Source organism: Danio rerio, chromosome 3, assembly GCF_052040795.2.
Source record: "Danio rerio strain M-AB ecotype USA chromosome 3, GRCz13ab, whole genome shotgun sequence".
Lineage (NCBI taxonomy): Eukaryota > Metazoa > Chordata > Actinopteri > Cypriniformes > Danionidae > Danio > Danio rerio.
In genome coordinates this window covers 16,317,232-16,332,235 of record NC_141023.1, presented here as the reverse complement: position 1 = coordinate 16,332,235, position 15,004 = coordinate 16,317,232, and the positions used below count along the sequence as shown (strand labels likewise).

Here is a 15,004-nt window from a genome sequence, read left to right as displayed (position 1 = left end):
ATATTAATAGCTGCCAGTTAAATAAGGCACGAGGAAGAATGCCATGTGTAAGGATAGGCTTTGAACTAACATGCACGCACAACCCCTCACATTTCAACACGCCGCCTACATGGACTTAACACCATTACACTTTCTAGTTTTGCTTCAAAAGGAAGATACTTTTTTTGGTGACCAAACAATAGCTTTAATTGGATTTTGTTCCTCTATGTTGGCTGTAAGAATTGTTCTGTAGGTTGTTGGCTGTAAATGCAGCACTACTCAAACTACGCATAATCCATTTTAACCCTATAAAGGCAGACAGAAGAACAGAAGGTGCGTTTGTGTGAGCAGTTAATCTACTTAGAGGTTAACATTTCAGTGACCTCCGACCCTTACGCTACAACTTCTCATCGCAAGGATTACAGGAATTACACACAGTTCGCCCTCACTGTCCTGCTGTAAGGTGTGAGAATCCTGAATCTTCTTCTGAATTTGTCGCTCGAGGGATCTTTAGCTCACAGACTTTTATCATCCTAAGTGCCACCCGTTATTTAATATGCAATAGTCACGTACAAGTGAATAAGCAAAACTGCATCCACATTTATAAATGTAATAATGATCACTATTTAATCCCAATTATATATGTTCTGACTGATTGTACTATTAATTTATTCTTTTTAAACCTGTTTAATACATTTCTAACTGGTTTTCAATCATTTTGTTTTCTGTTGTTTTTATATTATGTTATAAAAAATATTGTTATTATTTTATGATGCTTTTGACTCCTCTTTTCCATGTATAGCACTTTAAACTAACATTGTGAGCTACCGTATATAAATAAACTTGCCTTGCCTTACATTATGCATCATGGGTCATAAAGGCTTAAACTCTAATAACACAGCATAAGCATTATCTGTGGACCATGTGTGATTTAGAAAATGCCCCCTCTGACATATGAAATTTGTGAAGCCTGTGATTTTACTCAAATTTTCTCACTTATCTGCCTGGATTTAGATGGTCTAGGCAGTTTTTTTTTTTTTTCAACTTAGATGAATTCAAAAAGTTAATAACACTTTAGTTTAAGAGTACGTTCACACCTGTAGATCGATTGTTTTGTTCTAAAACAGAGATTAAAATTGTTACAATGTTGCACTTTGTTCTTGGTGCTGTTCGCTTTCACACGGCAAAGTTTTTAAATGGACCAAAGTAGCTAAAAACAAGTCAAACAACTCTCATCACATTGGTCAGAGTTCCATGATTTATTATGGTCCCGCTCAGCTGTCATGCATCCTTATTTTTAAGTTTTGGCAATCAGCCATATAAGAATAAGAGATTATGAGCAAAAAGCTGAGCTTTCATTTTGAATGGTGACACCCAGGGACATCGTCAAAAATAAATCAGAGGTAAGACTTTCTCATACATAGCCTTGACTATAATTATGCACTAAAGGATTTACATTATAGAGAGAAATAACCGATAAACCGGTAACACTTTACAATAAGGTTCATTAGTAAATGCATTTACTAACATGAACTAATCATGAACAACACATGTACAGCATTTATTAATCATAATTGAACATTTACTACTGCATAGTTAAATATCCAAGTCCATGCTTGTTAACGTTAGTTAATGCACCATGAGTTAACATGAACTAACAATGAACTACTGTATTTTCATCAACTAACATGAACAAATACAGTAGTAGATGTATTGTTCATTATTTGTTCATGTTAGTAAATGCATTAATTAACATTAACTAATGAACCTTATTGTAAATTGTGACCGATAAACCAAGACTGCAGTTTAATCAGTCTTCCTAAAGGATAAACAGCATTTGTTAATAGTTCAGCATGCTTTCACTTTCGTATTTGACATAAAACGCACATTTACTGGTAGGAATGATGACATCCCACCCTACTCATAATTCTCTCTTTATATAGCCGTATATACATGCCTATTGCATATCAATAATACAATGTGACATAGGCTGGTTCGTTGGATCGTATTGCTTTCTCACTACAATCGATCCGCTCCAGAGTTTGTTCAATCAAGCCGAGACCACCTCATTCAGGTGATCTCGGACTGATTGTTTTGGCGCGAATTCGAGCGCTATTTCTGGATTCACATATGCCAAACAAACCACGCTAACTGGGGAAACACACCAGCTTCCGAAACAAAATAGTAGGTGTGAAAGCACCCCAAGTCACAACTGACACCATTTTCTACTGGCTTATTACCTGCCTGTTAAGACATTAACTGTATATTAGAACATATAAAGTATGATCTTATTGTACATCCCTAATCCTACTCAATACCTAAACCCAACTACTACCTTACTAACTTTTAATAAGTAGCTATTTAGTAGTTTATCGAGCAAAAAGTCTTTGTTAATGGTTTGCTAATATTGTGAATTAAAAATAAAAAGTGTGAAAAAAACTTGGTGGTCTGCAAAATATGGTAGGTCATTTATGGGGAACTTTTTACTGTACAAATTACAGAAAAGGCAGATTCAAACTGGATTAAGCTCACAGACAACATCTGCAATTATCACAAATAACGAAAGGTCCTTAAGTAATACTAATCTCGTCCAAATAGGAATTGGCTGCCAAAAATTTATGATCAAAAAGGGCATTTTTGGTTTTCAGCTGAAAATTACGAGCCCAAGAAAGGTTATGCTGCGATGCAAGATCTGTAGTGTTCAGTGTGCAAGTTTCAGGCTCCCTCCAGCTGCAAACACTGCACAACAGACATAGAAAGTGCTGCATTATTAAACTCAATCACTTTAAAGTGCTATGCAAAGTTTGGTTTGTTGCATAATCGAACAAAAGCTAAAGAACAGTGGAAGTCAAGCTCAAAATAGCTAAATATTCTGTTCTGTGGATATTCCTTTCATGAATATGTATACTAATCTATGCATAAACTCTACAAAAAGAAATGCAAAGTCTACTCAAATATCATGCTGAAGGGACATTTCTATGCTATCTTGTTCCTGCTGCTTGCAATAGTGCTACTGTGTTGTCATGGCAACGCTAGTAAACTCATGCTTCTTGACTCATTACCTGTCAATGAAATGAGCTTATTTTAATTTTTAATCAGTATGATGTTAAAGTTATTGAGATAACTTTCAAATGCATTACAAAAAATTATGTAATTTAATAAAATAATAATTACTATAAAACAATTTTAGTTTTTCGGCCAAATGCATCCAGAATTTCCGGTTTTGGACCAAATTTTTAATTTTGGTGCATCCAGTGCATAATAGCTGAAATAGCTTTTTGCCTGTGCAGCACATTAAAAACTAAACAAGTGGACATATTAGATCAACTGTTCCATCCATTGTTCTCCATCAGCGCAGAAGTAATGGACAGAGCACATTTGTGGTGCTGTGGATCAGGATCGGGTTTCAGCTGCTCTTGACCACAGGAAAATTTCAAACTTTGATCTGAGGGCTCTCATGACTCAATGTAAAAGCATCTGGGCATTCCGTCCTAACACTCGCTCCCCTGTGTGCATGTGTGTCTGTGTGTGCTGGGATAATAAAGCTAAAGTCATGTTTACAAAGTGTGAGTCATCGTATGTGATGACAAGAACAAATAGGCTGCTCCTTAGAGACAACACGTGTGTGGTGCTAATATATGTGGTGTAACATATCAAATGTGAACTGGAATAAATGCAGCCCAAGAACAAGACACCTTAGTTCAGAGTATGCATAGGGGATTTAAAGCAATAGTTTACTCAAAAATGAACATTTCTTACTATTTACTCACCCTAAAGTGATCATTTGTTGAACAAAGAAAAGGGAATTCTGAAGAAAGCTGAAAGCTCATAACCATTGATTACCATAGTATTTGTTTTTTTTCTACTATGGCTGTCAATGGTTACAGGTGTCCAACATTCTTCAGTAGGGTTGTCATGAGACTGGAATTCGCTACCAATCGATACTGAGGTTTTTAAAAAGTCCATTTCCCGCTAACATTTGAGCGCTTAACAGAAATGACTGTGATTGGCCATGAGGGTCATTAGTTCACCGAACTCACTGCTGTTTACGCAGAGCACGTGAACAATGGCAAAGCAGCTGTGTTTAAGAATGTGCTCAACAGTGCTCAAATGTTAGCGGGAAATTAACGTTTTTAAAATTTCAGTATCAACTGGTGCTGAATTCCAGTATTATGACAACACTATTCTTTAGACCATCTTCTTTTGTGTTTAACCTCCTACACAATTCCGTGACGTCATTTACTTCTGAATTCTTTACATTTTAAAGGCCCGAACTGGCCCAATACCCTTATAAGTGGTTTCGTTCGCTCATAGATTATGGTAGAGACATTTTTATTTTTTCTTATGATTACTGACATGTGCAGGAACCACCTAAATTATTTACAGCAACCTAGACCAAACAGAACCTAAAAGGCACACTTTCAAATGTAAGTTTACAAAAAAAGTGCCTCTTTTTGGAGGAATTTATTATAACCGACAACATATACAATTATTTTAGGGCGTACTCACACTATGCTATCCGAACCGTGCCCAGGCCCATTTCTCAGATCGTTTGAGAAGTGTGAGTGCTCTGAATCGGGCTCAGGCATGGTTCACTTGGCCGGCTCATGAATAGTTGGAAGAGGTGTGCCAGGGCATGGTTCACTTGGGCTTTGGCACGTTACCCTTGTAGTGTGAGTGCAAAATGCGCCTGAGTCCGAAACTAAAGATGAGACGTAAATTATAAGGGACTGTTTTTTATGTGTTTATTAAGCATTCTTACCGTTCAATGAATGAAAACCGTCGTAGACTATTAAAGACGTAAACCCCTCACTTAACAACAGCTGCACCTTCAGCAAACCTCCTAATTCCTGCAGCACGAGGACTTGATGACTGTTTATGAGCGTCAAAAGTGGCTGATTTGTTCGGCGAAATTTTTGACTGCGTTTCAATGCATCCTAAACGACTAAACAATATAACTAAAGAAATCTCCACTGTGTTGAGCGAGAGCGCTTCTTACTGCTCAGGTGCGAATGCAATGTGAGTGCGTGCCATTGGGGGAGATGGGAGGGGAAACAAGCGTGCTTCGGCCCGGTTCAAGGTAACTATACATAGTGTGAGTACACCCTTAATCACTTTCAGTAGTGTTTCATCAAAATTGAAAGGTTTTTCTTTAAAATGATACCAAACTTTTGCAGTTCCACCTCTGCATGTGGATTTGGGATGCTTTGAATTTGGGTAGGCAAAATCCATGCGGAAACCCCAAAACAACACTTCACTTTAAGAGGTTAAAAGAACATAAAGACTCAAACCGGTTTGAAACAAGTTAAAACTTAAGGGGGGAACTATTCCTTTAAGTACTCTCTTTGTACTCTCTCTGTTCTTTCTCTTTCAACAGGACAAATAGGTCAAAAAGAATTAGCGAAAAAGACCTTTCCTCTAATATCTAGCAATGGAAAGTGGTTTAAAGCTGCAGCATAAACTAAAGGCAACTTATTAAAAAAATCTATATTATTACTTTAATTAGTCTTAATACTTATTTAATTTATTTTCTTTAAATACACATACAGTCTAGAGTTCAAATGACAAGATTACAGGATAACCAAAATATTTAAGATATGGATGTGAGATTAGATTCTACACTTTAATGACAGTTAATGTCTTCCTACTGCAATAGAAATTCAATTAATTTATCAATGATGTGGTCATTATACAGTATATGCAATTATACTAACAGAAAGTTTCGCTGGTGATTTGAATTTCTTGAATCAGTCTACTGCTATAAGGATGAGCAGTCTGTAGAACATGAGACTGGCTACATATTATAAGTAGTTTTATAGAAACATCAAACTAAATGTATGTGTGTGTAGTAGATGTGTATCTCCTCACCGTGCCACGACGGAGTGCAAACTGAATGGAGTCTAGATCGGACACAGGGCACCAGATCTCAGCGATCAGACACTTCTGGGTGACATCAATGTTGCAGAGGTTGAGTGTGTGATAAATGGCTTTCATCTTGCGGACCTTGATGAACCACACTCGGACAGTTTTGGCAGCTGCCTGCAAAACACGCTGCCTGTGATCCTCTGTCTGGTTCAGCACCTGGAAGTAGAGCAGAAATGTGAGATCAATGGACAATGGTGATACAGTAACATTATTAGAAATGAATATTCTCAGGAATTAGTTAGTTAAACCTGACTGTATCCTTAAAATGTTTGTGCCCGAAGCACATTATCAGTAGTTGGCCAAAACTGAGGGTCTTTCTGGCTAGTTTTTGTGGCATAATACACACATTGGCATACTGAATTGGCCTTTGAAGATGCAGTATAGTAGAGAGAAATCACACTGATTGGCCATTTAATGTAACCTCTTTGACCTCAGGATTTTTAATACGTCAATATTTTCATAACATGATCAATGTCTTATCTGCATATCCTAGTTTCAGTTTCTGTTTTTTAATGAGAAAAAACACGTTTTTAGTGTGAATGCAAGTTTGCAACCCCCTGCAGTCCGTGGTCAAGAACAGCATTTTGGCCATGATGCAGCCAACATATGAACTGTTTTTATAATTGAAATTATATTTATGATTGGCTTTGTGTTTCAATGGGTGCTCAACCCAGAACTTAAAAGCATAATTCGAGTGTAACAATGTAAAATTGTAAAAAAATAAATAAATAACTCATTTTACATTTTAACCAATTTAAGCTTATTATACTTAACAAAAACGAACAAAAAACAAAAAACTAGAATTGAAAATCATTTTCGTTAACTAAAATAAAAGTAAAAACAAGAGTTTTTTTTTAAACTAGAACTAACTGAAAGTGTAATGTGTACATACAAAACTAACTAAAACTAACTAGAATTATAGCAGAAATGTCCTTCGTTATCATATTTGTAAATATATTAAATTCATAAGCATTCTGTAAGCCTTTCAGAAGTAAATCTATTAACTTCACGCTGCCAAGTGTTTGACCGTACGACACCCCAGAGTCTGTATTCCTGATGCCATTGGCCAGATCAATCAAATCATCCTCACTGTTGCTCCTGGACAAAACAATAAGTGGACATGACAGCAGCACGATAATAGCATTAAATAAGACCCAAGCAGACACTTAAAAGTAATAATTTAACACATTTGTACCCAATAATGGGTTTTATTTCTGTAATAGTGATCCTGATCGTGAACAAATCCTTCTTTTTAACCAAATCTTCCAAGTGAACCAGTTGAACTAATTCACCAAATAGAACTGAATCATTTTAAATGATTCTAAACATGTTTTATTTAAGGCTGCTATCTTGTGTGCTATTGATTTTAAGTTTGAGGATGGGTAGATGCTTGTGTTCTTGTGTCAAAAAAATGTAGCCTATCTTTGGTTGAGTTTTTTTTATATAGTATTTATTCTGATGATATTGAATTCTGCACCTAGCAAATATCCTAATTTACTCAAAAACCACAAACAAAAAACTTAAACCCAAACTTATAAAAACTAAACTAAAACTAAGCAATTACAAAATATAAAAACTAATAAAAACTAGTACATCTCCGCCTAAAACTAGCTTAAACTAACTGAACTTGAAAACAAAATGTCAAAACGAAATAAAAAAAACTAAAACTAATGAAAAATCCAAAACAATTATAACCTTAAACCAAACTAAAGTGCCCTAAAACCCTTCACTCACATACGAGTCTGAACTGACATAAATATGAATGAGTTATTAAAAGTGTACAAGCATACAGGAGTGTCTGGTTCATTCAAAAAGGGACCAAATAATAGCAGTTTGTGCAGTGTTTTGTGCACAGAATGAGTTCCGTAGTATTTATCCATGCAACATCATCTCAATTTAGTCACAGGTGACAGCTTTGGCATGAACAGGATAATTAAAGATCCACATGTTGGCTGCGAATCCCAAACCCCAGTTGTGTGAACGTAGCCTGTGGGTTTTCTATTTAAGTCAGGTGAATTTCTCAATCATTCAGGAGTGGCCAGGGATGAGCGCCAGCATCTGCCTGGCATGTTACAGACAGATAGAGTGGCAACATTAACTTCCAAGTGTGCATTCTCACACACATGGGCAGGACACACATAGTCGCCACCTCTGAAATCAGACACACTCGCCCACGCTAGAATATCCCACATGCTCGCCCACGCTGGAAATACACAGAAGCTCATCCACGCTGACAAATCAGCCAAACTCGCCTGCTCGAGGATTTATGTAATCCTCACTTGGTCAAACAGCAACCAGAAAACACAAACAAGCAATGTGTATTGAACTAAAAGACACCAGTTGTTTCTAAAAGCTAGGAGGAGCACAGGGACATTAACAATTCAGGGCTGACAGCCTCACACACACGCATAGTGATCATTCTCTCTCACTTCAGGGACAAACAGGCCCGCTAATAGCTGGAGGTGAGTCAGTGATGAGGAACTCGAGTGTGCACTTCGTCCCGGCCCTGTCAGCACTCTTGCACTTGGATGGGTTCCTTCTTAGCTTTTGAATAGCAAATGGATATGTATGGCAGATTTCTGAACGTGTGGGTTGAGAAGGAATCAGCAAATAAGTGTGGCAAACATAGAGAGCAAACTCCCTCGTGAAGTGGGTATGAGCTCGTTCACTATGAAGACAGCTGCTATGAATCATTTCTGAATGAAAGGCAGTATGGAGGACACTGTAAAACCCAAAATGTTAAGATAACTCAAACCATTTGAGGAAACCAATTGAAACGAACCATTTAAGTTCAAAAACAAATGCTGTGTGTGCTAAATGCTGTGAACTTAATCCATTTGAGTAAATGAAGCAATTTGAGCACAGTTAACCCTGATAAATGAAGAGAACTCAAACCAACTGAATACTGTACAGCCCAATGAGTTACGGCAACTCAAACCGTTAGAGAAAACCGATTGGTCACAAGCCATTTGAGTTAAACTAATCTATACGAGTACTGTAACCTTACTCCATTTAAGTTGAAGTAATGAGGTATTTAATTAACTCATTACCTTCAACACTTACTTCAAAACTCTTTTCAAATGAGTAGAATTAACTTTGTCAATTCTGAGTTAGGTACACTCATTTCATTTGATAAAGTTGACTGTTGGGTTTTACAGTTTATGATTTCTGTAATGTAGAAAATGAGGACGGAAATGTAGAATCTGGTAATTATTCAGAATGGCAGCTATTTTATTATTCAACATTTTTATTTGGTATTTTCCACACTACAACACTGAAGCTTATAGAATTTGGCAAATTTTGGATTAGCAAATTAAATCAGGATAGTATACCTATGATAGTATTATAGTATAATAAAGTATGATATATAACTATATCTTACCAAGTAGCCCTGTTTGATTAAGGAAAAAATTATAACCATGATTATTTTGGTCAATATTGTAATCGTGATTTTTAATCATGTAGTTAACTCAAAATTAACTCATCCTTGAAAACTCACTACTTTACACTGGCCTATTTGTGAGGTGTGCATTCTTGGTTTGTTTTATGTTTCTAGATATTTTAATGTTTTATCAATTTTGAATGTTTTAGCAATTGTGAATGTTTTATCTTGAATGATTCAATTTTACTGTTATACTAAACTGTTTTATATCTGTATGTTTTTTGTAAAGCGCTTTGAGAATAGGCATGGGCCAGTTTAAGACTCTGACAGTATGATAACCTTAGATAAAAATCACTGTTTCACGGTATTGTGATTACTGCTCTAAAATATATTCTTTTTAAATGTAACAAAAACTTTTTTCCCCTTTGAACACAGTATATTTTATTTTGAGAAACATTTAAAATATTTTGGAACAGTAAACATGTCAGGCTAAATGAATTATTGACTTCTGCTGTCTTTATTTGTTTCAAAACTCCCCTTTTTTCTGCTAGAGATACTGTTGTCCTAAAAAAAGGTAAATAAAAAAAATTCTACACATACTTTAGGAACGGTATTGCAGAAGGTTTTGACGGCTTTAAAACCATGACTTTTCCAAACCGCGGTATACCTTGAAAACAGTTATCGTCCCATGCCTATTTGAGAACTAAGTTTTAAAGGCGCTATATAAGAAAAAAATTATTATTATTATTAATATTATTATTATTATTAAGGATTATGATTGGGCTATTTGCCTGAATTTCCATCTTTATTAAGTTCTCTTTTGCACTTGTCAAAACATTATAAATCAAATACACTTCAATAAATCAAGCACGTTCCATGCTGAAAAAGTGACACGAAATGATTTTACTGATTAAGACATGAAAATTGGGCTTTGCAGAAGAAAAATGCTTACTATTGGAAAGGGGGTGGGTTATGGCGCAATAATTGTTTTATTTTGATAATTGTCTTTTTCAGAATCGTTGGAGGCCAAATCAAAAATGAATTTCAATTAATTGCACATCCCTTATATAAAGTTTTTTTTTTTTTCCAAAATGTATTTATTTGCATTAGTTTGAACATTAGAACTAAAACATGAAGCATTACACTTATTCTGGAACATCAGGAATCAAAATAAAGATATAGATTAACAATTTTTGTACATTGCACTTCTTACATTTACAATGTGTTATTTTGTATTTTGATGGCTAAATCAAGTTCGTTAATTGTTCTGCTGGAACACAAGATATCTAAATAACATGCCCAAAAGTGTTTGACAGCTTAATATAGAGAACATCTGACTCAATCTCTTCACAACAAAACTGTAAGCGTTAAAGTTTGATTTTATTATTAATTGTAATTTTACTTTAAAAATAAATTAAAAAAATAAACATTTAAAAAAATAGACATAGAAATAAATGTTTAGATGTAAACATATTTTAACAATTAAACCGTAATAAATGTAAACTGCAAAACAACTTTTTTCTACATCCAATTTCCATATACTGACATGTTTTAGGTAGCTCAACTAAAAAAGAATTTAATTGGGTATATGCAGAGCTAGTGTTTCTTCCCATAGTGATAAACTTCCACTTAATGTGACTTTTTCAATTTTATATGGTTCTTTTTACAGCATTGATGTTGTACTGTAATTAAAATATAATCAGTTAAATAGATTTCAGCATTCATTTAGTTGTTGAAGCGTAAACCGAGATGAGAAGCCATTTACACACACGCGCCCGTCAGGATCAGCAGGGTAGCGCAGAAATGCCATTGAGAATACTGCAATAAATACATTAAAATATTTTAAAGACATGGCGCGGAAAATTTTTATTTAATGCAGTGCTTCTTGTACATTTTGAGACCCACTTTATAGCGTATATCATTTAGGCAGTGAAGATTTTGTAACAGCATACGGTTCACCGGAAGCGTTTGACCCAGGTTACGACAAATTATAAGTCCATCTGCATGCTTTTGCATATACGTTGTCAAAGTTAACAATCAATGCAGAATTTCATGCAGATGAAAACAAGAAAAATGACATGACTTTTGAAACTCGTACATGCCACTGTACAATCTTTGAATAAATCAAACTTGAGAACTAAAGGAGCAGTGAACTGTCCAGCCATGTGTAGAACCATTCAGACTGTGCGTGCATCTGTGTGGGCAGGAAGGCATGGGTAATATGTAAATGTGCGAGGACACACTAACCCAAAGTTTTCCTTCCCTAATAAGGCACGGTGATATTCTCTTATAGACCCAGATATGTAACACTCTCCTTCAGTCCCCCATTATGCCTAGTAGAAGCCCTAATGACTAACCGAGGGAGATTCCTTCAGCTGTACAGACAGACAGACAGACAGAGAGTGACTCTGAGTTAATATAGCCAAGTAGTCTATTCTGTACAATAAACCTGAACTTTTCTATTGACCAATATGGAGTAAATGTCAGAGTTACGTCACTTGCAGCTGTGCATGAATACAGGTTGCAGAAATACACTGGTAACAAGTGGAGGGAAACTTTTAAAATCAATGCCTTTGATGATAAAAAAAATAAATAAAAACGCAAACAATTTTGATCGCGTATTGTCATCAAAGTCGACATTTAAATCTGAACTTAGATGTTTAACAGTAGTACTCCTGGAATTCTGGTACTGCATGAATGCCCACAGCAATCATTCTGACTGAATTCTAGACTGTATACTGAATGCCAATTTTGTCAGGTTTACATTTGATGCTCCTATTGATGAAGAATGATGCTTTAAATGTCTATTGTTATACATTATTTGTAATGTTTAATTGTGTAAAAGCCGCTGCCTTGGAAAATGGGAATGGTAATTGAATTTTTTAATCAAAGGCTTTAAATTGTAAATGCAAACAATCATGGATTGAAGCAATTAAATTTGTTTATAAAATAATCTTAATTTCTCATTTAATTTTAATAGGCTACAATATGAATTTTTGATTATACAACGCACAACAAAAATCTTCTGAATGTAAAGTTGTCTACACTGAAAAAAATAATTCATTGGATTTATTATTTTTTTTAAATAAGTGGTTGCAAACAATTTATATGGGCTAACTTTAAACAAACAAATTAAGTTGAACATTGCTCAATTTTATTTGTTTGTTTAAATTCAGCCCATATAATTTTTTTTTTTGCAGCCACTCACCTTCAATTTTTTTGTAAATACAAGACTGCTGTCAGATATAATCATTGTCAATTTAACCATACATGGCCATTCAAGGTATAATTTACAAATCTGAAATTATTAAAATAACGTTAAAACAAATAACACATTTGTAAAATTTAAATGAAACCACTTAAAAATGTACAAAAAAACAAAAACAGATCATATTATATTCAGTGCTAAACAGGCATGTTAAGTGGATGAAAATGGTTATTACTATACTTTTAAAGCATGAAACAATAGTTTGTTTTATATAAACAAAAGGTCTGTATAATTGCATATGCTGAATGGCATTTTTGTCAGGTCTACACTTGAAGCTCCTGCTGATATTTAAGAATGAAGCTTTAAATGTCTGTTTGTAGTCTTTTGTAATATTTAACTGTGTTAGAGCTACCACTGTAGGAAATGAGAGAGCAATGCTTTTTCCCAATCGAAGGCTTTGAAATTGTAAATGCCAACAATAATAGATTGATCAAAAGAATTTGTTGGTAAAAACATCTAATTTCTCATTTTATTTCAATAGGCTACAGTATGACCTTTGGACTTTGGGCTGGACACCTTTACGGCACTCGCATACATTAAAATAAGTACAGGCCACAATTGAACATGGAGGATGGTCTCTGAATGGCACTCTTCAAAATTAAATGGTGAATACATTTAGGCCAATTGTTCTGTGTGTGCTGTTGTTTGCAAGGTTTATATATTTATAATCACCTCAGTAGATATTGGAGGTCGTGGGCTCAAAAGTTTGGGAACCCCTGTTATATACATCTATTACTATTAACATTTTATATAACATGTAATTATTTTACTTTACAATTCTGGCTTTTCCCTCTCCTAAATCCAGTAATTCTCAAATAAGTCTTGAAGTTTATTTTGATCTTAATGGAAAGAGTAAAAAATAAATACAGAGGAGAAAAAAAAAAAAACACACAGCTGTGCAGTCTAATTCAGTTATTTTCGAAGTAATGTACAGCGGTCTGACATACAGGGGGCGCCACTGTATGTCAGAGAGGGTAAAAAGAATGATAAATGTAGCAAGTAAAACCTTTTAAATAAATAAATACAATTAAAAATGTAAATGCATGTAAACAATGTATGTAAACATACACAAATTCTCAATCACGATGACTGCATGACTAGACTTACTTGTTTTTAACAACACTTGCAGGATTTGTTTTACGAATAAACTTCATGTGCTCAAATAACAAGTAAATCTTTATGCTTTATTTTTTTTTCTTTATTAATTTATTATTATTATTAATTTATTATTTTTTTTTTGCCAAAGGGAGGCATACCTACTGTAATTTATTTAACTATGTATTTAGCTTGAACAAACTCTCCCTTGCTTGACTCCAGTATATCACTGAGGTTTAAACTCAATTCTCCTATGATTCCATTACACCACTTAGCTGCACTTTATGAAGTGAACAAGATCAATTGATGTCCTGTCACATCATATCCACTCATATCACTTGTATTCATCTTATTATATAATCCCTGATGTAGCAATAATCATCGTTATCACATCAACTATTCAAAATGGCTCATAATCAGGTTAAGGCTGTTCATTCACATAGCTCTCAGGACAAAAGAGATGAGAGATGCACACTGTGACAAGGACATACAGAGTTTGTTTAAACCATAAACAGGTGCCATTATGCTGATCCTTATATCATTATTACAGCAAATATACCAGGTATTGACAATACTCTCTGAACAAGCAGATGCTTTCATTGTTGTTTGTTAAAATGAGTGCAAACACTCAGTCCAACATGTTCAGGACAGACCTGAATTCGCTAAGTTAGATAAGATCAAGTCTGGACTGGTTTATAAGAGTTAACTCTGATACTAAAGACATAAAAAAAACCTTGGAAAGAGAAATCCATTTTTTGAGAAATAAATAAAGGCGATATCAACTTTGTTCATAAACCTTTGTTTATTTATTTATTACATATTTATTGTCACATCAGCAACTTATGGCTATTTCGTGGCCAAATGGATATACATTAAAATATTACATGATAAAAAACTAATTCGTATTACACTAAAAAAGTTACTTATAAAGTAAAAATGTATAAAACAGAAATCGATAGAATTCATAGAATTCACACAAAAATTATTTAAAGTTATATATGATTTTTCAGCTCTATTTTTGATTAAAAAAAATATAAACTCTTCCAGGTAGTACATTTTTAAAAATGTCTATCAAAGTACTCTTCTTATAAAAATGTTGTCTAATGGAATTTAAACTTCTGCATTCCAACAAAATATGTTTCCATAAACCTTTGTCAGATAATGTGTGTACAGGTTTAGCTATACATATGAGAGCTCAGTTGTTATAACTTATACAGTGAGATATCAAAACAACCAACTACTAGAACATTTTACTGCTCCTAGTTGTTTTATTAACATGTTTTTATTAGTATCTAATGGCATTTGTTTTTGTGAGGGTTGGATTTATGGGTAAGGGCTTAGACATATATAGTGTC

At 34.3% G+C, this 15,004-nt stretch overlaps 1 protein-coding gene across 3 annotated transcripts in view; it reads right to left on the bottom strand.

The window, feature by feature from the left end:
• atp6v0a1a (ATPase H+ transporting V0 subunit a1a) overlaps nt 1–15,004 on the bottom strand; it is a 50,916-nt gene that overhangs the window by 18,364 nt on the left and 17,548 nt on the right. For all 3 annotated transcript variants that reach the window (XR_015479533.1, XM_087242199.1, NM_212672.1), the window contains 1 exon segment: nt 5,848–6,060. Coding sequence is in view for 2 of the 3 variants with exons in the window: in XM_087242199.1 (XP_087098325.1) it covers nt 5,848–6,060 (213 nt within the window). In the remaining variant the exon portion in view is untranslated.